Source organism: Bos mutus, chromosome 5 (genome assembly GCF_027580195.1).
Source record: "Bos mutus isolate GX-2022 chromosome 5, NWIPB_WYAK_1.1, whole genome shotgun sequence".
NCBI classification, from domain to species: Eukaryota; Metazoa; Chordata; class Mammalia; order Artiodactyla; family Bovidae; genus Bos; species Bos mutus.
Window position 1 is genome coordinate 112,717,434 of NC_091621.1, and position 22,694 is coordinate 112,740,127.

Below are 22,694 nucleotides of genomic sequence, written 5' to 3' on the forward strand. Positions count from 1 at the left end.
CTAGACAGCATATTAAAAAGCAGAGATATTACTTTGCCGACAAAGGTCCGTCTAGTCAAAGCTGTGGTTTTTCCGGTAGTCATGTATGGATGTGAGAGTTGGACTATAAAGAAATCTGAGCACCAAAGAATTGATGTTTCTGAACTGTGGTGTTGGAGAAGACTCTTGAGAGTCCTTTGGACTGCAAGGAGATCCAACCAGTCCATTCTGAAGGAGATCAGTCCTGGGAAGGACTGATGTTGAAGCTGAAACTCCAATACTTTGGCCACCTGATGAGAAGAGCTGACTCATTTGAAAAGACCCTGATGCTGGGAAAGATTGAAGGCAAGAAAGGAAGGGGACGACAGAGGATGAGATGGCTGGATGGCATCACTGACTCGATGGACGTGAGTTTGACGTGGAGTTGGTGATGGACAGGGAAGCCTGGCGTGCTGCCATCCATGGGGTCGTAAAGAGTTGGACACGACTGAGCAAACTGAACTGAACCGAACTGTGGGGAGTCCATTGCCGTACGGCCCCTCTCCAGCCCTCCCTCACAGTGCTTCTTCTAAGTTAATTCAAGATGTTTTTAAAGGGGAGGCCTGCCTGTGTCTACCGTGTGCAAGGCCCAGGGAAGGAAGAACGCGTGGCCCTTTGGGAAATGGATGACAAGTAGCTGTTGTTTCCTGTCTGAAGCCATGGGGCCTAGGCAGGTCACCTCACTTCATAAACTACAGTGAGTCCCCTACACACGAACCTTCAAGCTGTGAACTTTCAAACATGCGAACGTGCATTCACACGTCCAGTCACACAAGTTAGTTCACGTGTCTGGCGTACTTTTCAACGTACTGTCCTGTAAGATCAAAAGTGTTTATTTTTGTGTTTGTTTTTTATGCAGTCTTTGTGCGAGAAGTATTATAAACCTGTTACAGGACAGCCGACTGTGTTAGATGGATATCTAGGCTCACTTTTTTGAACTTAACAAATACGCTCTTGGAGGAGATCGGGTGTGTTCAGGGTGGTATGGCCGTGGACTCGAACCCGCTCTTGGAATGGGACTAGTTCCTATGTCAGGAACTTACTGTAAACAGCTTTGTTTGTCCATAAGTTGTTGACCCTGAAGGAGTTCACGTTCCAATGAGAAAACAGACCAGTCAGCAGACCGAAGGTATCATCAAAGGCCTACCAGGGAGTGGGGGCCAACATCCTTGCTGGGAAGAGGTTCAGTGGGTGGTGGCGAGTCGGGGTACAGAGGACATTCTCAACGTAGGGACAGAAAGTGCCATCCTGATTCCACAAACACTTGCCAGCACCTCCTGCCACCTCTGCCCACAGGCCCCAGGGCGCAGCGCTGGATAGAGGTAGAGAGGTGGAGACCAGCCAGAGGCCAGGGCAGGGAGCTGGACCAAGGCAGCAAACCCAGCTTCTCTCCCAGTGCCAGGACTAAACTAGTCAGATGGTCTCTAGGAAGTGACTTGATTCCTCTGCGTTCATTGCTCATCCTTACAACACAGCCTCAGCTTGTGTCCTGAGGCAGCTGTGCAAATTCTATTCGATCACATATGTGCAAACATTCTACCCTGTACAAGGTAAATATTTGATGCCCTTGGGCACTTTCTGCTGCTAATTGGTGACTGGAGTTGTTTCTGCCTGGGGGCCGTGTATCGGTTCAGCCTGGCTGCTTTCCCTAGGGCTCAGGCCTGCTTCCTGAAGTGAGGGCAGGGACCCCCACTGGGTCCACAGGGACCCAGACCCCCCACGTGTACACCCCCTCCTGTGTCCTGAGTTTCCACTCCTGGTTCTCCCGGTCTTGCTGTTGACCCACATTAGGACTCTCCTCTGGCACCTTTAACAGGACAGAGCTCCTTCCCCACAGGAAGGGCCCAGGCTCCGCCCCCAACAGGTTTTAGCAGCAGGACTACCTTTGGCACAGGGCTCTCTCCTTCCCTGTCTATTCTACTGTCTGCCCAAATTAAGGGTGAAAAGGCATGAGCCTAAAGGTGAAAGGTCATGAGCCTCTTCCACCCAGATCTCAACTCCTCTCCATACCACTAGAGCCCCGTGAGCAGCGTCCTCCGGTGGGCAGCAGTGGTTTCTTCAGCCCTGGAGGGTCTGGAGGCCTGAAGACCACTGCCGAGGGCAGCCCCCACCCCCGGCCCCCACAATCCAATGAAGAGGGCTCCTTTAGGGGAAGGGCGCTTAGGGGGCATTTGTAAAACCTGAGTTCTGGTTTCAGTGTTGGCGAGTCGGGTGACCCAAACGGTTCTCCTGGCCTCTTTGGTCCCCAGTTTCCTCATTAGAAAGACGAGAGGGTGGGGCATAGGGCTGAAACAGATGCCCTGTTGGCAGAAAGAAGAGTGCATCTTTTGAGGCCTTAACGTGAGGCCACAAACGTGTGTTTGTGTTCTTGGCTGCTCCCTGGTCTGGGTGCTTGGGAAGGGAGCCTGGGGCCTCCAGCCTTGCGGGCACCATTAGAGAAGAGAGCACATCCCTAGCCACCAACAGGAAGGGTTAAGCACAGAACCAGATCTGGTTGGGTTAGCTCGCCTCTGGAGCCCAACCTTAACCCGAGATGCTGTGAAGAGTTGCCTAGCTTCCCAAGGCTGGTGGTCCTCCCAGTGACAGAAATCCCTCAGCCTTTTCCTTGCACTTGCGAGCAGGCTGGGCATGGCAGCCCACTCCAGTGTTCTTGCCTGGAAAATCCCATGGACAGAGGAGCCTGGTGGGCTACAGTCCATAGGGTCGCAAAGAGCTGGACATGACTGAAGCTACTTAGCATGCATGCAGGCGAGCAGGCCGGGCTGGCTTCAAGGTACTGCTCAGAAGGGCCAGCACTGAGAAAGGCCCTGTGCTTGGCTGAAGGCCATTACCATCTTGAAATTCTTAATACATTTTGTACCAGGGATCCCTCGGGGTTCCATGAACATCACTTAGACAGTCCACTAGCCTCTCCCCCAGGAAGCCGTTTCCCAAGGCAGGGCTCTGTGACCCCCAGACGAAGGACATTCTGGAGGACTCTTCTCATCCTTCACGATCCAGCCGAGATGGCCTTCAAGTCCACAAGAGCTCCTCCAGGCTCCCCAGAGGGGTGGTCCTCTGCTTTCCTGCTTCGTTCCTCTCTCCCACAGCGCCCACCCCTCTCTGTAACCCGGCCCAGGCTCCCCACCTCCAGGCCACGCCCCCTGTACTCTGACTTCCTCAAAACAGAGAGATGCTCGATACACTTGTTGACTGAGGAAAGCAAACAGAGCTATCTTCTCAGGACAGGGCACAGGGCACAGCACACAGTCGGCGCTCAATCAGTGTTGCTGACTCACGCACTGAGCAGGCTGGGGCACCGCACTACATGGCCATGCCCACCCTCAACCAGGGCATCACACAGATCGGACCGTCATTCTCTCCCCTTCTCACCTGGTGAGGAATGGTAACCCTAGGGCAGCAGAGCTGATTTATGGGGTTTCCTTGTGCGGAGTTGGAAAACTTACTCCCTCCCCATACCTGGGTCCCAGTTCCTAAAGGCCCTGCCAGAAGGAGTGTTAAGAACCCCCGACACTGGAGCTTCCCCAGTGTCCAGCCAGTGGCTAAAACTCCACGCTCCTAGTGCCAGGGGCCCGGGTTCAATCCCTGGTCAGGGAACTAGATCCCGCATGCCACAATGAAGGTCAAAGATCCCGAGTGCTGCAACTAAGACCCAACACAGCCAAATAAATAAATAAAAATAAATATTAAAATAAGAACCCCCAACACTTGGAAAGCCCTTTAAAGCTTGCAACCTGCTTTCATTAACTTGCTCCTCAAACTGTCCTTTGGTGGTTTAGTCCCTAAGTTGTGTCCAACTCTTGTGACCCCATGGACTGTAGCCTGCCAGGCTCCTCTGTCCATGGGATTCTCCAGGCAATACTGGAGCGGGTTGCCATTTCTTTCTCCAGGGGATCTTCCCGACCCAGGGATCAAACCCACATTTCCTGCACTGCAGGTGTTTCTTTACCAACTGAGCCACCAGGGAAGCCCCAACTGTCCTGTAAGTCAAGACAAACACTTAAATATCAACTGTGGGGTGGTTGTTCTAGCATTTTTTTCTTTTGCTGCGTGTGTTCCTTGAGGAAGAACTTGGAAATACAGATAGAGCCCAAAGAATAAGGATACCTCCATCTGAGCATCCAGCGATGACGCTGTTAACATTTCAGTCCAAATCTCATGAGATTCATTTCCACACATGAAATACACCTTTCAGAACACGATGACACTGCCACTGCTTTGTCGTCTTAGTACTCCCAGTTGCGTAGGAGGCTAACAGAGGTCGCTGGTCCCGCAGATGCTGGGGGCAATGCAGGAGCCTGACTCCGGTGTCCTGACTCTGAGGCCAGTGTCCTTATCTTTGAACCCAGCTGCTGTTCAGACTCCAAAGGAGCAGGAGGGACTGATGGCCCTGGACTCGGAGCCCCAGCGAAGAAGAGTTTGCTCCGACCAGGCTTTGGGGAAAAGACCCCGAAACCACCCGGGTGTCCCACAGCTCAGCACAGGCTGCTCAGAGCTGCTACCTCCGCACAACTGGACTTTGTCCGGCAGTAAATAGCTCCAGGGATATGGGGTCAGCTGTCAGGTAGGATCCAGAAGGAGCAGGTGCCCGGTGGCAGGAACTGACCCCACAGGGCAGCTGGAGATCTGTTTGGTGGCCTTGGAGGGCTCGTCTCTTTGTATTTTTAGAAAAAGCGAGGGCACAGCAGTGACCCAGCAACCGCCTCACTGCCTGTGCATCACCCTGGGCCGTGGAAAGGGGCTGGCAGCCTGGGTCCGGGCTAGTGGTTCAGGGCAGGACCAGTCGCCTGCCCACCTTTCCTCCCTCCTTCCTCCCACTCTCCCTCCCTTCCTCAGCACCTGCTGGCCAGATACTCAGCTGGGCACTAGAGGCAAGATTTACTCAGGGCACTGGCCTTCCACTGCAGTCCACGGGGCCACAGAGTTGGACAGGACTGAAGCAGCTGAGCACACACACGCACTGGCCTTCCGCGAAGGTGGTAAAAGAATAAGAGCTGACCAGAGGCTTACAGAACTTCCCAACGCAGGTTCAATCCCTGGGCAGGGAAACAAGATCCCACATACTGTGGAGCGACTCAGCTTGAGCGTCACAACTAAAGAGCCTGCAAGTCGCAGCTGAGACCCAAGGCAGCCAATAAATATTAAAAAAAAAAAAAAAAAAGGCATGGTTTCCTCATCGGCAGCCAGAGTCTACGTAAAAATAAATAAACAACGTTAACAGCAGGAACTCTGGCATCAGACAGTTGTTATTGTTGATCAGTCGCTAAGTCGTGTCCGAATCTTTGCGACCCCATGGTCTGCAGCCCGCCAGGCTTCTCTATGCTCCGTGGTCTCCCAGAATTTGCTCAAACTCATGTCCATTGAGTCAGCAATGCTATCCAACCATCTCATCCCCTGTAACCCTCTTCTCCTCCTGCCCTCAATCTTTCCCAGCATCAGGGTCTTTTCCAATGAGTCAGCTCTTTGCATCAGGTGGCCAAAGTACTGGAGCTTCAGCTTCAGCATCAGTCCTTCCAATGAATATTCAGGGTTGATTTCCTCTAGGATTGACTGGTTTGATCTCCTTGCTGTCCAAAGGACTCTCAAGAGTCTTCTTCAGCACCAGAGTTCTTCAGCGCTCAGGCTTCCTTAGGGTCCAACTCTCACACCCCTACATGACTACTGGAAAAACCATAGCTTTGACTATACAGACCTTTGTCAGCAAAACGATGTCTCGGCTTTTTAATATGCTGTGTAGGTTTGTCATAGCTTTCCTTCCAAGAAGCAAGCATCTTTTAATTTAATGGCTGCAGTCACCAACTGCAGTGATTTGGGAGCCCAAGAAAATAAAATCTGTCACTGCTTCCACTTTTTCCAGACAGACCAGGGTTCAAATCTCGACTCCCCTGTCTCTAGCTGTGTGACCTCAGGCAAGTTGCTTAATTTCTCTAAATCTGCATGTCCCCTCTTAAGGTCTATGAGAAGGAATTGAGATAACAGATAAACATGCTTAGAAGAGGGCCTGGAATGTGATAAGAGCTGGAGAAATGGAGTTATGGAAAGAGAGGCTGTACATGTGGAGCATTCTGGAGCTTGGGCTGTCCCGTGTGGGCAGCAACCCCGATGGGTCATTCCCAAGGAGCCCGGGGGTTTGGGTGAAGATGGGCCTGGGGCTTCCACAGCCCTTTAGCCGATGGTTTGGCCGAGTTCAGCAGCGGCTCACCCTTTTAACCACACACTAGCACCTCACAACAAAGGAGCTGGAGGGCTGGCATCCTCTCCTTTTGCCAAAGAGGAAGCTGGGAAGCAGAGGTCTTGTGAGCTGCCTGAGGTCACCAGGGGAAGAGATGGCACCCCAGGCTCCAAGTGCAGAACCGCCTGTCCCCTGACCTTCATCTTTTTCAGACCCCGGCCCATGACACCAGAGCCTCTGCTCAGGCTGCAGGAGCTGGGGCCGGGAGCTGTGATCCTAAGGAGGGAAGACAGCTCTGCTGGGCCTGGAGGGAGAGCGGGTGACTCCTGGGGCTGGGGCAGCAACAGGCCTGGCAGTTAGGCTCTGCGCGCAAGGGGGCATATGACTCAGAGCTGGCTAATATTTTTTTTTTAACTTTTGGTCACACTGTGCAGCCTCTAAGGGATCTTAGTTTCCCTGACCACTGATGGAACCCTTGCTCCCTGCGGTGGAAGCAAAGAGTCTTAACGGCTGGACCACCAGAGAAGTCCCAGGGCTGGCTAACCTTGAGGGTCGTGTGCACCTGGCTTTGATCCATGGGCACCCACTGCCTACCCTCTGGGTCTCACCTGCTTAGAGTGGCAGCTGGGCAACAGCAGTGAGAACAATAGCGTCTCCTGCCCGGCACCAGGCACGGCCCACCCCAGTGACAGTGGACACACACACACTTACAGAGGTTGTGAAGTCACACCAGGGCCGCATCAGGAGTGGGCACACCCATGCGACACCACCTCCTGTCCCCGCAGACAGCTCCATGTGGGAGGTCCAGGGAGCGCTGCTCGGCGGTCCTGCCGCCTCAGCCCCTTCTGAATGAACACAGGGGTGACAGAGCCATCATTCTCTCATCCAGTGTGCCGGGCTAGGCGCCGATTTCTGGGACACAGCAGAGAGCAAGACAGATAAGTCCTTGTTCCCGTGAAGCTTATCTACTGGAGTGGGACTAAAAGGCCCTGCTATCTCCCTTTCTGCTTCCCTCTTCAGGCGCTTGATTCTCTGCTAAACCTTGTCATGTTAGGGGACACGGGGAGCAGGGGTATATGGGAGAGGCAGGGACCTCTGGACATGCCAGGGAGCTGAGGACATGTTGGATCTTGGCAGGCTCTGCTTATGGCTGGGTGGGGTGGGAAATTCACCACCTTCCCTTTTCCCATCTCCGTGTCAGATATGATCTCCCAATGAGGTCTGCTCCCCTGGATGGCAGCCAGGGACTGTCGGCACAGCCCTCGCGGCTTCTGACTGCCTGAGGTTCCAAGGAAATAATTCTCACCTTCTGCAAACGTATCATCCAGTGGGAAGGTACAAAATTAATGTGCACCGTCGTGTGGAATGTTGATATTTTGCTTTATGACTTTTTAAAATTGGAGGATAGCAGATTTACAATATTGTGTTGGTTTCTGCTGTACAACGTGAATTAGCCATAATTATATATATATTTATATGGCTTCCCAGGTGGTCGTAGTGGTAAAGAATCCACCTGCCAATGCAGGAGACACAAAAGACGTGGGTTTGATCCCTGGGTTGGGAAGATCCCCTGGAGAAGGAAATGGCAACCCACTCCAGGGTTCTCGCCTGGAGAATCCCATGGACAGAGGAGCCTGGTGCGCTACAGTCCATGGGGTCGCAGAGAGTCAGACACAACTGAGGACTGAGCACACACATATATATACGTATGTAATTATATCTCCCCTCCCTCCTGAGCCTTCATCCCCTTCCTATCACTCTAGGTGAAGTAAGTCCGAAAGAGAAAAACAAGTACTGTGTATTAGTGCACATATATGGAGTCTACAAAATGGTACTGATGAACCCATTTGCTTAACGATTAGTTGTTCTGAGAGTCGTTTCCATTTACCTGTGTGTTGCCTCCCATCTGGACTCAGGTCCACCGCAAAATCTAAGGTTCTGCAAAACCAAGAAGGGCTCTGTAAATGTTTGAGTGAAGACATGAAGACAGTCTGAGGGTGAACAGGTCAGGCCTTATAAACAGGGTGGGCAGCACCTGGCCCTGGGGACTGGGGTTGGTGGTCTGTGCTGCCAGCTGGAGTCAAACGCAGGGTTGGATTTACACCCTGTTCAGTGAGAAGAGCTGGAAAGATTCCCTCTGCATCCTTCAGACTAGGGCACACCTCTGAGGGGTTTCCAGGGGCTAAAGACTATAATGGGCTTCCCAGGTGGCTCAATGGTAAAGAACCTGTCTGCCAATGCAGGAGACGCAAGCGATGTGGGTTCAAACCCTAAATCCGGAAGATCCCCTGGAGGAGGGCATGACAACCCACTCCAGTATCCTTGCCTGGAAAATTCCATGGACAGAGGGCCTGGCAGACTACAGTCCACACAGTCGCACACAGTCAGGACTGAGCGACTGAGCATGCATGCAAAGACTGTAGGGGTTGAGGACACAGGCTCCAGAGCCTGTCTGGGTTCAAATCCCAGCTCTTAAGATCAACAGCTGGGTGATCCCAGGGCAAAAGTACTGAACTGCTCTGAGCCTCACCCATCTCGTCTGAAAAAATGGGTCTTGTTAAAAGAATTCAGGGACAGCCGATGGAAGGAAGGGTCTAGCACAGAGCTTAGACGGTGGCAGGCATGTGAAGCGCCAGCTTCAGTGTGGTAGCGCGGAGTCAATGGATGGCACTCACACTTTAGCCGCGTCGGAATCCCCTGGAGGCTTGTGAAAACACAGATGGCTGGGTTCCAGCCTGCGTCTCTGACTCAGAAGGTCTAGGGTGGTGTCTGAGAATCTGCGTTTCCAACAAGTGCCCAGGTGCTGCTGCTTCAGGGACCACAATTTGAGAACCACGGGTGTGTAACAGAAAAGAGAATTCAGGTGTAGGGTTCTGGCGCTAGGACTGTCCCTTATTATCTGGTGACTTTGGACAGCTAATCACTGAGTCTCAATATCTTCACGTGTAAAACGGGACTGTTAATACCCACTTCACAAGAATTCCCTGGCAGCCCAGTGTAATCTGGGCTGTAATCATTGCCAAGGGCCCAAATCCAATCCCTGGTCAGGGAACTAAAAGCCTGCAAGTCGCTTGGTGTGGCCAAAAAAAAAGAGAAAAACCCACTTCATGGGGGTCAGCCTGGTATATGGTATCTCAGTATTCAGTTATCATTGTTTAAATTCTGGCCAGCGTGTTGGTCCTGGAAGGATGGGGTGGGGTTACCATGAGCAGAGGTGGGTCAGGAGGGCTTGGGGAATGCTGCCAAGAACCCCAAAGCCGGGAGCAAAGTGCCGGGTGGGTCTCAAAGCCCCAGAGCAATGTGTTTATTCGGAAAGAACTCCTGCTCCATTTCTTTGGCAGTTTCTGTGTGGCAAATCCACACAGAACCCTGGTGGGGGTTGGGGTTTGGAGAGTGGGGGAGTAATTTGGCTGCACTGGGTCTGAGTTGCAGCACGTGAGATCTAGCCCCACGGCCAAGGATCGAACCCGGGCCCCCTGCATTGGGAACTCCGAGCCGTACCCACTGAAGTGTTAGGAAGTCCCTCTAACCCCCTTTTGTCAGAGAGAAAGTCACCTCACCTCAGCGGGATCAGCGGCGCTCCGGCCCAGCCGCGCGGTGCGCTGCCGCCCCCTGGCGGACGAGGAGGCGCTGCACACCCTCCCGGGACGGTCTCCGAGCCGAGTCCGGAGTGCCGGCGGCAAGGCCCGCGGGCATCTGGGGGGGGGTGGCTGGCGCCTCGCAAGGCTGCGCCCCCGGCCTGAGAGGAGACTCCTGGACCAGTTGGGTGTTATTACGGGAACAGCCCGCGGACACCCCACCCGCGGTGGATTAGAGACTGTTGACTTTTAAGGGCGAGACCCATTGCGCTTGGCACAGCAAGGCGGCAGGCTGAGTGCCGGCCCCAGACACAGGCCTCGGGGCTCTGGGCCTTTGCGGGCTTTGGCCTGAAGACCAGTGGCAGCGGCCAGCCTGAGTCACTGGTTCCCTGAGACCGGGAGAAAGGGCTACCCCTGGGCCAGGGGTTTCAGTTTGATATTCACTGTCCAAGTACCACGCCCCTCACCCAGCAGTTCTTGGGTCTGCAACCCCACCCTCAGAGATCCCTTCTTTTTTAGCCTTTTCTGGAAAAACTCCTTGAAGTAAACCCTTCATATAAAAAAATTCAATGCTGTCATCATTTACTGTGCCTTTAATGTGGGCAAGCCACCAAGGGGACCCAGGAACACGGAAGATGCATTCCCCCTAGGAAAGCAGGCACTGGAGGGGCCTCCTGGAGAGGAGGGTCTACGAAGGGAGGGCTGACCTGGGGGTGGGGGGCCACGGGGAAGAAAGGCCTTCAGCCCTGGAGGGAGTAGAGCTGGCGGAAGGGTGGGGTGTGTTCAGGAACGGTGAGTCATGTGGTGTGGCCCAGGAGGGAGGGTGAGTCTCAGCTCAGGCTGGAGAGGGAGGTGGGAGCCAGCCAGGCAGGGGGTGGGCGTGGGGGAGTCTGGTCTGCACAGCAGGGAACCCAGGGTAGGTGGACTTGTCTGAGAATCTCCCTCCCTGAAAGAGGCTCCCCGGCAGGTGAAGAGAAAGGTTTCCAATGGGATGGGCTGGGATGGGTGTGTATGAGTGTTTAGTGTTCTGACTCTTGGCAACCCTAGCGGCCTCATGGACTGTAGCCCGCCAGGCTCCTCTGTCCATGGGCTTTAGCAAGGATACTGGAGTGGGTTGCCATGCCCTCCACCAAGGGATCTTCCCCACCCAGGGATCGAACCCACGTCTCTTACATCTCCTGCATTGGCAGGTGGGTTCTTTACCCCTGGGGCCACCTGGGAAGCCCACCTTGGGTGCGGAACCATTTCAAAGATGGGTGTGAGGGGCTGCTGAGATGACGAAGGGGAATTTTGAAGTGTGGGCGGGGCCAGGCCATGTCAGAATCCTCCACTCAGATGCCTCTCCGCCCACAGGTGGGAGTGTGGGCCTGTGTGGGAGGGACTTCCCTCTCATCTCCTCCTTGCTCTAAGGCTTCAGTCTTCAAAGCACATTCACCCACATTATCTCATTGATCTTTTCAACAGCCCTCTGAGCTAACCAGGGCCTGCTGCTGCTGCTACTGCTAAGTCGCTTCAGTCGTGTCCGACTCTGTGCAACCCCGTACACAGCAGCCCACCAGGCTCTCCAGTCCCTGGGATTCTCCAGGCAAGAACACTGGAGTGGGTTGCCATTGCCTTCTCCAATGCATGAAAGTGAAAAGTGAAAGTGAATTCACTCAGTCGTGTCTGACTCTTCGCGACCCCATGGACTGCAGCCTACCAGGCTCCTCCGTCCATGGGATTTTCCAGGCAAGAATACCGGAGTGGGGTGCCATCGCCTTCTCCGAACCAGGGTCTATTATGCTCATTTTACACACGGAGAAGCTGGGTCCCAGGTGAGACAGAATTATAAATTCTGCTTTATATTAATCATTGGCCTCCTGGGGTCCATACTTCTTTTTCTAAAAATACTGTATTTACTTTTGGTTGTGCTAGGTCTCCAGTTGCATTGAGCAGGGGGCTACTCTGTTGCGGTGGCTTCTCTTGTTGTGGAGCACAGGCTCTAGGCACTCAGGCTTCAAGAGTTGTGGCCCACGGGCTTCAGTTGCTCCAAAGCAGGTGGAATCTTCCAGATCTGGGATGGAACCCATGTCCCTTGCGTTGGCACGCAGATTCTTATCCACTGTACCACCAGAGAAGTCTTGCATACTGTGTTTTAATTTTTGTTGTTGTTGTTTTATGATAGTTCAAACACTCAGAGGGGTCAAAACCCAAAACATCCAGATGAAACTTTCTCTGTCAACCCTATTCTCTCCAACCCCTCCTGGGTCACCTCTTAGCAGTGTGAACTCTAGCCTTTTGATTATGGATGTTGGGCCCTTTCTGCAGGGGCTCAAGGCACAGCCTGCTGTGACCAGAGGAGCCCAAGGCAAGTGTCGCCCCAGGAGGGGTGTTATTCCTCCCCTGAGCTAGTGTACATTCGGTCTTCTTTCATCTGCAGCCACATGAGTCTATCTTTAGATCCTAAACTCCTTGGAGGCTGGGAGTCTATCTTCTGGGAGGCTGAAGTGTAGGAGTCACAATTACAGGCTCTGGCAAATAGAGAACTGGCATAAAATCTGTGTTGCCAAACCTTGAACAGGTTACCCAGGCTCTCGGAGAGCCTCCATTCTTGTCAACTACAGTAATCACAGGTTTGATCCCTGGGTCGGGAAGATACCCTGAAGAAGGAAATGGCAATCTACTCCAGTGTTCCAGTCTGGAGAATCCCAGGGACAAAGGAGCCTGGCAGGCTACAGCCCACAGGGTCGCAAAGAGTCAGACACGATTGAGCGACTGACCGACCAACCAACCTAAGCGTGTCCTGACCCCTAAGGGTGCCCTGACCAACTTCATGGGACTGTGTGAGGACTGGATAAGATGACTCATGTCCTGTGTTTAGCCGAGTCAGGCACAAGGTCTGTAATCTGTAAGAGGAATCTGTTGTCATCCCCACTGCCGGGACCTACTGTGCAAGCCCATAGTAGGACAGACCCAGGCACCTTTTCACACTTAACCCTGACAGAGGCTGAGAGCTCACAGGTGATAGGGTCTGCATGGGGGCTCATTGTTAAGATGGCTCATTATGTCGACCTTGCAAACAAAGAGGAAATCACAGTGATCCTTGAGACTGACCAAATTGCCCAAATGGCATCCTGTTATCTCACTGTGCCTATCTTCTCAAAGCTGCGAGACCACCAGATTCCAGACCTCCAGCTACGTGACCGTCCCTTTGGAGAACTTCTCATTGGTGGGGTATAAGAAGGACTCTGTCAGAAAGGGAGGACGCTGGTTCTCCTTAAGAGTCAGTCACCCTGTCTTTTCCCTCTAATAATTTTCTCTTTTCTTGCCTGACTGCCGGGTTTGCTCTCTTCTTCTCTGCACTTGCCTTACAGCACCTCATTAAAGGTGAGTTGGCATAGTAGGTCGCCCCAATCCACACACCTGAACGAATCGCTCTTCCTGGGCTAGGATCCGCCTTTCCCCTTTTTGAAACCAGCCTGGCTCTTTGCCATCTCCTGCCAGGTGGCTTTTCTGGGTAGTCGGGCATCTTGAGGCCAACACAGGGCCAACAGCCCATGGCTCCTCTGGGCCTGTTGTGTCTGACGCCCTGTGTTATAGCTGATCCACAGGGAAACTGCCATGTGGCTTTTCTCAGGGCTGACTGACTCAATGGAGGGTCACCCCTGCCCTGGAGCTGCCTAGGGTGAGTGACTCAGGGCCTCTGACGCTGGCCTGGTGCCCAGCCACCTGGACTCTGCCTCTTAGAGGGTATATCCCCGGCCCCTGAGACTCCACTCAGAGGAGGGACTTCCCCGCACCTAGACCGCCCTGGCTTGGAAGGGACATAAGAAATCATCTATCCTGCCTCCCTCATCTCGCAGATGAGAAAGGGAGCTGGGTGATGGGAATACCGAGCTTGTCACAGAAGCGGGATTTGGACCTGGCCTGCCTCCTGTGGTTCCCACCAGCTGTCACAAATCCTCCTCACCTGGCCTTCCCACCAGGCCTTCTCCTCCTCTCAGGGCCCCCACTCCTGCCTCCAGTGGGCGGGCTCCAGGTCCTAAACTCTCTGAGAAGGGCATCCCATGGCTTTTTGGTAGGACAGTTACTTACCCCCTTGGGAGAACACCCCTGTAACCTCGTTTCCAAGAAAGGGCAGAATGATCTCTTGAAGCGGGCGGCCCCCACCGACCTTACTGTCTATAAATTCAGTTCCATTCACTCCCTCAGTCGTGTCTGACTCTTTGCGACCCCATGGACTGCAGCACGCCAGGCCTCCCTGTCCATCACCACCTCCTGGAGTTTACTCAAACTCATGTCCATCGAGTTGGTGACGCCATCCATCCATCTCATCCTCTGTCCTCCACTTCTTCAACCTTCAATCTTTCCCAGCATCAGGTGATGGTGGTGGTTTAGTTGCTAAGTCGTGTCGGACTCTTGCGACCCCATGGACTGTAGCCTGCCAGGCTCCTCTGTCCATGGGATTCTCTAGGCAAGAATACTGGAGTAGGTTGCCATTTCCTTCTCCAGGAGATCTTCCCAACCCAGGAATCGACCCCAGGTCTCCTGAATTGCAGGCAGATTGTTTACCAACTGAGCTATGAGGGAAGCCCACCCAGCATCAGGGCCTTTTCAAATGGGACAATAAACAACTGCAAAACTGTGTTTACTTTTCTGCTCAAAAAGGCATTCCTTCCCTATCCAACCCAAGTTTCCTCAAGAAACAAAAGTACAGGCCAGCAAGGATGAAGGGATAAATAACCGTCTGGCGGAACAATGGAGTGCAGTCCACGGCTTCAAGGGTTGGAACCCACACCAGCCTGGGGAGCTGGACTTGGCAAGCGGGCTGGGGACAGTGCAGTCTGAAACGGACCGAGGGCACGGCGAGGAAGAGCGCGCGCCCGGCTGTGCCCGGCGGCGTGGGGCGCCCGCGGCCCGGGGCGGGGTCTGCGGGGTCAGCCACCCCCGCTCTCCCCACCCACGCGGCCTTGCCGCCCAGAACGCCGGGCCCCAACTTCGTGTCAGCAGAGCCGGCCTGGGTGCTCAGCCGGCGCGGTGGGCAGGCTGGGGGCCGCGCATCTCTAAGGAGGACCCTGGGGTCTGGGCCCCCCCGCGCCCCCGCTGTCCTGGAGGAAGAGTGAGGGCGGAGGGGGGCTGAGACAGACGCTGAGGGCCAGGGGTCCCTGTGAGACCGACCTCAGATGGGAAAAACGAGGCTCGGAGATCTCTTTCCGTCTCACTCGGACGCCTCTCGAATGGCATTAACCCCCCGTTTGTGGGTGTGGAAACTGAGGCCCAAAGTGGGAGGCCCAGAGCCGGGTGGGGGGGGGGGCGCGGGCGGTGGGGCGTCTAGGCCCCGGCCCCCGCCCAGAGGAGCCGGACAACTACAAGGGCCATCTGCGGCCCGCGCCCACCGCGCCGGCTCCTCAGACCCCCTGGGCGCAGGAGGGGCAAGGAGGGGCCGGGCCGGGTGGGGAGGGCGCGGGCACGGGCAGAGGAACTGAAGTGACTCAGGCCGGTGCGCGCAGGCCGGGCCTTTGTTCCCGGACGCCCGGCCTTATTAAAGGCCCAGCGCCCGAGGCAGGCGCGCGCCCTGCGGCCGTCCCCGCCCACCGGCCGCACCTCTGGCGGGGTCGGGCGGGCGGCTAGGGTGGGAGGGGGTCGCTCCTGGGCTCCTGGCTGTGAACAAAAGAGGGGCATCCATCAGGATTCGGGGGTTCATCCAATCGGATCCTCAGGCCATAGGGAGGGCCCCCTCTAGTCATTTCAGTCATCCCTCTGCCTCAGGGCAAGGCTGCACCTAAATCGTCCAGAAGAATTTAAGAAAACCCTTCCCCTGCTTTTGGGGATTCCCCAGGGGCTCAGAGGGTAAAGCATCTGCCGGCAATGCGGGAGACCTGGGTTCAATCCCTGGGTCGGGACGATCCCCTGGAGAAGGAAATGGCAACCCACTCCAGTACTCTTGCCTGGAAAATCCCACGGGTGGAGAAGCCTGGTACATGGGGTCACAAAGAGTCAGACACGACTGTTATGGGGACTCCTTGCTAGGCACCGCCTCCCCGAGTCTCTCAGCCGTCTGTCCTCTAACCACAGTCCCCACCTTGCAGGGTGACTGGCCCACCCAAGTCAGCACTGGGTCATTTCAACCCCTGTTTCACACCTTTGGTGGGTTTTAGGTCAGCCGAAGCAGACCTGGGAACAGGCTCCCATCCTAGCCTTTGTGAGGCCAGGTTTCACACCAACCCTGCCTTGTCAGTGGATTCCTCAGGGAGAAACACCAAACTGTACCCCACCCCCCAGCGCCCACACCCCAGCTGCCCAAGCTGCTCCTTCGGACCCGAGCGCCACCACGTGGACACGGGGCAACGGTGCCTTGCGGGACGAGAACCTTTCAACATGTCTCCCCGGCTCTGGGCCCTCATTAGGCTGTGCATCCATATCCAGCGCCATCCTAAATGAATCACCTCAAAACGCGCCCAGTTCTTTCGAGTGACTGCAGGTTGCCTGCAGCATTCCGTTTGCCCCCTGCCCCCCAGCCCTGCTTGTGACCCTCTCTTTTAGAGTAAGTGGCTTCTTGAGAGTAAAACTTCATCTTAATGTTTCAAAAGCAAATCAAATGTAAATTATGCATCAATAAATTCTAGCTAAAAAGTAATAACAAACAAATGAGTTCTTTTGACCGGCCTGTACTCCTGTGTGCATACATGCATGTTCACAGACGTGTGTATAATGGGCCGGGTGTGACAGCTGGGGTGTGTGTGCCCGAGCAAGGCTGTGGCTGCAGGGGTCCCCACGAGGTCAAGTTGGAGCAGAACCCAAGAGCGCGCAGCTCCTGTTCCATCTGTGGCGCTCTGCACCCCGCCTTGGGGCCCACATCGTTCTGGGAGGAGAGAGGCCTTTTCCTTGTCCACTCAGCCTCAGAACTCCTCATCCTGTCTTCTGCAATGCTCTCCTCTCAGGGGAAAACAGAGGTGGTAAAGAACCCACCTGCCAATGCAGAAGACTCAGGTTCGATCCCTGGGTTGAGAAGATCCCCTAGAGAAGGGATTAGCAACCCATTCCAGTATTCTTGCCTGGACAATCCCATGGACAGAGGATCCTGGGGGGCTTAGGTCCATGGGGTCACAAAGAGTCAGACACAACTGAAGCGACTTAGCACACCCCTTCCCAGCCTCTCAACCGCTTCCCTTCTGGAGCCTCCCGGGTAAGCCTGTATTTTGTCCCCAACAGCCTGGGAGCCCCAGCCCAGGGAGCAGCCCGCTCGTCAACCTGAACCGTTATGCCACCAAGAAGAGCCTGGCGGAGAGCTTGCTGGACATGGCGCTCTTCATGTCCAACGCTGTGCAGCTGAAAGCGGTGTTAGATCGGGGTCCGTCCTCCTATAACTACTTCGCCCTCGTCACCCTCCTTAGCATCTCTCTGATCCTGCAGGTGGTCATCGGAATCCTCCTTGTGGTCATGGGTGAGGAGCCCGGGCCTGGAGCTGGCCTCGGGGGGTGGGTGGGAAGAAAAGTCCCGAATGCCTCCCTGTCACACCGTGCGTTTGCACAGTCTTACACTAACCTGCTGTTAGCCCTGTGCACCTTCAAGTGCCCAAGTAACAACCACACAGTGCAGGCAGGCACCCTGACCTACCTCCTAGCATCCCATCTAGTAGCCAGTACAATACCTGCTAAGTGACCATGCTCACTAACTCGTAGCAGCATTCCTTAGAGCGTGCATTCCCCACTCTCAGAAGACCCAGTGTAAGTTTCCAAAATCGGCTCTATTGAGTACCACGTGAACACCCCTCATGATCAGTGAGGGAGAAGGCATTGCAGCACAATGGCCACCAACTCCTGATCTCTGAGGGGCTGTGGTGGGGGAAGCTCCAGGCTGTCATCTCCCCACCCCCAGGCCATCATTTGCTTCTCCCTCTTCTCCACAGCTCTACTGAACCTTAATGAGGTGGAAAAGCAGTGGCGACTCAACCAGCTCAACAACGCAGCCACCGCCTTGATCTTTATCACTGTCATGATCAACATCTTCATCACAGCCTTCGGGGCACATAGGATTGGGCTCCTGGCTGCTGGGACCCCTCTCTGAATAAGACCTGGAGCCCAGGTGAGGGAAGATGGGAGGTGCACAGGTGGCCCTTCTCACCTCTGTGGGTTTGGGCTGAGAGAGATGCTCGCCAGGCAGAAGGGGAAGAATGTAGACCTGGGGCAGGGATGAGGTCATGGAGCAGAGCATGGGCTGGGACTCACCAAAGTCCTCTGCTCTCTCCTCCTAGGCTGAGCTTCTCTGCAGCCTGGGAGGGTGGAGGCTGCGGTTAGTGGGGGAAGAGGGAGATGCGGGTGTTCTCCTTGACAGAGTCCAGGACCACAGGGAGCCAGCTGGCAGCACAGAGCCTCAGGCCCTGCTTCAGGTTTGGATCCGAACCCGCAGTTGCACCCTGGGAAGGCACCAGGTCGATTGTGTGACACTTGGGCCCGAGGCGCTGGTCTGGCCTGGCCTGCCCTTCTTTCTCTTCATCTCTTTGCTTCCCCTACAGGTGCTGGGCCTGAACTGCTTCTCTCCCCCTTGATCTGCCAGGCTGAAGGGCACAGCATACAGCTTCGGGGAGAGCTCCTAGACTCAGAGGGCAGTGTAGACACCCCTGCTTCCTACCCTCGGCGCTGGAACAAAGATGGGCTCTTCTCCCAGCTTAAGCGGGGTCATCTGGGCCTGGAGTCCTGAGCTCGGACTCGAGTACCACCCACCTGTTTCCTGGGCCTCAGGCATGCCTATGGAAAGCTGGGTCTGCCCAGCTTAAGGACTCTGCTTCTGACCCCACCCTGTTCCTTCCCTCTGCCCCAGCTTGTAGGATGGAATGATTTCTCTCCATAAAGCTTTCTGCAGATCCACCATGAGTCAATCTTTGTGTCTTCAATTGTGAAGGCTCAAGCACCCGGGCGGGCGGCTGTCTCCATCTGTGTCCTGGAAATGGCTCAAAGGAGCAACCCCAAGCCTGGAGGGGAAAAGGCTTTTAAGTCACGCCCTCTCCTGTGGGTTCTGCTCTGAGTCAGGTTTCCCTGCTCAGTGCCTAGGGTAATTACCATCTGCTGCATTAGCAGCAGACCGGTCTCCTCTGGATGCTTTTTGAGAAGCTCCAATTGGCTGCCTCTGGGCTTCCCTGGTGGCTCAGACAGTAAAGAATCTGCCTGCAATGCAGGGGACCAGGTTCTATCCCTGGGTCAGGAAGATCCCCTGGAGAAGGGCATGGCAACCCACTCCAGTACTCTTACCTGGAGAATCCCATGGACAGAGGAGCCTGGCAGGCTACAATCCATGGGGTTGCAAAGAGTTGGACATGACTGAATGACTAACAAATTGGCCGCCGCAGCTTTCACAGAAGCACCCTCTCTTGGGCATGTGCTTAAGGAATACAAACTAATTTCAATCTCTGCCTAGATCAGATATGACCAGGATGGTACCTTTGTACTGTAACGCATCAACAGGGCACGCCCAGCTTAAACACAGATGCTTTTCGATTGTCCGCTCTCTTAGAATAAGCCACACCTCAGATCCTCACCCGACCTTCCTGTGTCCATCAGCCTTTCTCAACTGAAAGCTCCAACCTGCATGAATCTACTGCACAGGAAATATTCCTCAGACAGGAACCTCGTGGTCCCCCTCCTGAGTAAACCACACTGCAGGGAAGGCTGCCTGCCCCCCCCCACCACACACACACACATACAGGTGATGAAGGGCGATACGGAGAGTCCCTGGCATGTCCACTGGAGGCCTCAGAGCTTAGAGATGGCCATGTGAGCCTGGGCCCTCTGCCCAGCCCTCTCCCACCCTGATGGGCAATAGGAAAACACGAGGGCATTTTGTTTTCTGAGACTTTGCTGTATTTAACGCTTTCCCTCCCCGCACCCTACACATTTCCCTACCGAGTAGGGGCCGTGCCAGGCCCCCTCCATTAAGGCAGACGGTGTGGAGGTAACAAACGCAGAATGCAAGGCACTGGCTGGGGCAGGGGGGTGGCAGGCCGGGGAGGGGAGGCTGGGCAGACGTCTGTCCTCAGGAGGAGTGAAGCAGGAGGACCATCTGGGTGGACTCAGGCCTTGCTGGGCAACGCCCAGGGATAAAAGTAGCCCCAGAAAGAAACCTGGCCGCCCAGGCAGCTGCGGCTCTCATCTACTCCCTACAGTCCTTCCCCGAAGGCACAGCATGTGAGCCAGGACCATAAAAGGCCATAGCCTGAGGGCAGATCGAGCATCCACAAGGTACAATCTATTAACCGAAAAGTCTGTGTCCTTCATGATTTCTTAGGCGGGAGGCAGGGGTTCTCGTCAACCTCCAGAAGGTTCTCGCCGGGCTCCATTCTCCCACAGGCCAAATTTGTGCTCTGGCTGACCGCGGGGCCCACCGGGCAGACCCTGCAGTTCCACACACCGAGACCTGGACTCCATCACGACACCGAGCCTGGCCCAGCGGACTGGCCTCCCGGGCCCCGCCGCACCTGCTCTGGGCCCTTCCTCGCAAATGCTGGGGTTTGCGAGGCCGCACGTCCAGGGCACCGGTGGTGAGTTAGAGCAGTGCAGAAGGCAGCAGCAGTAGAAACATCCCCAGTCTAGAGGCGCCTGGGACCATTAGTGCAAGAGAAGTGTGCGATGCGATCTAGGTGACAGAAAGGGTGCCCCAGGCCTCAGAGGCCGAGGGCTGTGCTCCCTGAAACGGCTTCACTTTTCAGTCCTGCTCCCGCTCTGTGGACAGAACGACATCCTCGCCTCACCTCCCCAGACCTTCCCCCCTGGGGCCCCGTTCCCCAGTTCAGAGGGTCTTTCTCCTCTTCCTCCCTGCGGGGCGGCAGGAGGGGGCTGGGCTGTGAGGACTCAGGCTTCCCGCTTCCCTTCTCATCCCTCCCCTTGGACCTCACCCCTCCCCTACCCCTCTCCCCGCTCTGCTTCATGTGGTCCCCAAGGCCCAGCTCACAGGTGGCTGGGACAGAAGGGGTCTTCTCTCCCTGCCATCCCCCCCATCCTCCCTCGCCTGTGATGCACGTCCGCCCTGCACCGGGGAGCCAGGAGCCCACCACCCCAGTAGGTTCCCTGGCCCCCAACCCCCTGAGGCACTGGGAGGAGTTGGTCCACTCTGTGCTTCCAGTCAGTCTGGAGACAGTGCGGCTGGAGGGTGAGGTTAATGCCCTGATCGGCGGCCAGCTGTTGGTCGGCTACCTGGAAGGTGTATGTGTCCCAGAGGCAAGGACCCACGGGGCAGCTACTAATGGCTCCACGTGCGGCCAGCTCCCCAGTTGCCCGGTCCAGGGCCCAGGGACGTACCCGTGGGTCTGAGGTATGCAGGGAGGGAGTGCCCTTCCTATAAATGTACAACTCCACCCCCTCACAGTCTATGCTGGGTCTGGACATGTGTGGTTTTGGTTTTCTGTTAAAAAAAAAAAGTAAAACCCCAGTAAAATTCATCCAATAGAAAAGCTTCCAGTCCATGGTCACTGCCCCGCTAGGAGCCCCGGGTGGGCACTGGAAGGCACCTCCCATCAGTGTGGTGTGGCCAGGCTGGGCTTGCCTCCCTTGACCTGGTCCCGCTGCCCTTCCTGAGAACTCTGCCATCTCTGTCTCGTCTCCTGGCCCCAGAGGCCCAGAGGTGGAGGACGGCTGCTGGGGCAGGGGGTACCGACTCGGAGGCTGCTTGGGCCCACCACGGCCCCTGCTCCCCTCCCTTTCCGCTCCGGCAGTGAGCGGGCACTGGCCGGGCCACTGTGGTCCAGGTGCCAGAAGCCATCGGTCCAGCAGGTGCCCCCCAGTGCCGGGGTTAAGGCGTCTTCATCTGGCGGCGGTTCCACATGCCCCGCTTGGAATGGAAGTGATGGAAGAAGTTTCGGAGGGAGAGACGCTCCACTTCCAGGCCAGCTTGGAGGATCCTGGGTAGGAGGGGGGAGGGATGAGCCACAGAAGCACCGAGGGAAGTGGGGAGAGGGCCAGCCCGCCTGCCACGACCCCACCAGGCCCTGGCCGCGTCCCACGGGGCAGGGGTTGGGCAGACAGCCAAACGGCCTGGGCCGTGTCTCAGAGCCTCTCTCCCTAGAAAGGATAAATGGATACAGTGGTGGATGTGGTGAGGACCAGTGAAGAAGGGTACAAGTGCTCACCACACCTGGAGGTCGGCCAGCAGGGGTCCCTCCACCCTGTCTGATGGAGGGAGGGGGAGTCAGGAAGCAGACCCTGTCCCAGCTCCCACCCTCTTCCCGTTGGGAGGCCTGTGCTCCCAGCAGGTGGAAATAACTGGAATTTGGAGCAGTTTCTTACTCCCTGGGCCTCACAGGAGGCAGAACTGTGGAGGTCTGCCTTCCCCCAGGGGTGGAGGTAACACCAGGCTTCTCTCCGCTTTGGGGTCTGACCATGGAGCTTTACGGGAGCTGTGTTATCTAACACAAGCTCCCTCACGGGCCCTCGTTTGCACCTTAAATTCTCTTAATATTGTCACCTTCTTTCCTGCCTGCCTGCCTGCCCTCTAGGGAAAAATCAAACAGATCCGATTTTCAAGTTTTCAGATCGGGTTTTCAAGACAGTCATAGCTGAGAGATTTAGGGCAAGTTGTTAACTTCTCCTCAAGGCTTAGTTTTCTCACCTGGAAAAGAGAGATGACCACACGTCCCTCCCAGAGTCTGGGGAGTGGAGGATGTCCACTAAGAAGGGGGTGGAGGATGTCCATCGCCTACCCAGTCAGGTGCCCAGTGACTAGGTGGTGAGGAGGTGTCCGGTCTCTCAGGGAGAAGAGTGTCTTCCTCGTCAGGGTCCCCTCCCCCTGGGCCCCTGACCTTGCCCCGTCTACCTCCTCTGGACGCTGCTTCAGCAATTACATCCTTTCTCTCTTGGATTCTCCTCCTCTCTCTCCTTCACCCTCACTCCTAAAGCTCAAATCTCAAGGTGTCATCCATTTTCCCCCTCCTCCCCTTGGTGGCAAATTTCCTGAGGAAT

At 55.5% G+C, this 22,694-nt stretch overlaps 2 protein-coding genes across 3 annotated transcripts in view; one reads left to right on the plus strand and one right to left on the minus strand.

The window, feature by feature from the left end:
* NINJ2 (ninjurin 2) overlaps window positions 1-18,608 on the plus strand; it is a 72,445-nt gene extending 53,837 nt beyond the window's left edge. Inside the window, exons 2-4 of one of the 2 annotated variants that reach the window (XM_070370090.1) lie at window positions 16,960-17,098; window positions 17,657-17,832; window positions 18,263-18,608. In XM_070370090.1, the coding sequence (XP_070226191.1) occupies window positions 16,960-17,098; window positions 17,657-17,814 (297 nt within the window). In that variant the 3' untranslated portion in view covers window positions 17,815-17,832; window positions 18,263-18,608. Of the gene's footprint in view, window positions 1-16,959; window positions 17,192-17,656; window positions 17,833-18,262 lie in introns of both variants that reach the window. The other variant, XM_005895182.2, reaches the window with a different exon arrangement.
* A 984-nt stretch (window positions 18,609-19,592) lies between these two features.
* B4GALNT3 (beta-1,4-N-acetyl-galactosaminyltransferase 3) overlaps window positions 19,593-22,694 on the minus strand; it is a 97,485-nt gene continuing 94,383 nt past the window's right edge. The window contains exon 20 of the mRNA XM_070370091.1: window positions 19,593-21,637. Coding sequence (XP_070226192.1) covers window positions 21,529-21,637 — 109 coding nt within the window. The 3' untranslated portion in view covers window positions 19,593-21,528. The remainder of the gene's footprint in view (window positions 21,638-22,694) is intronic.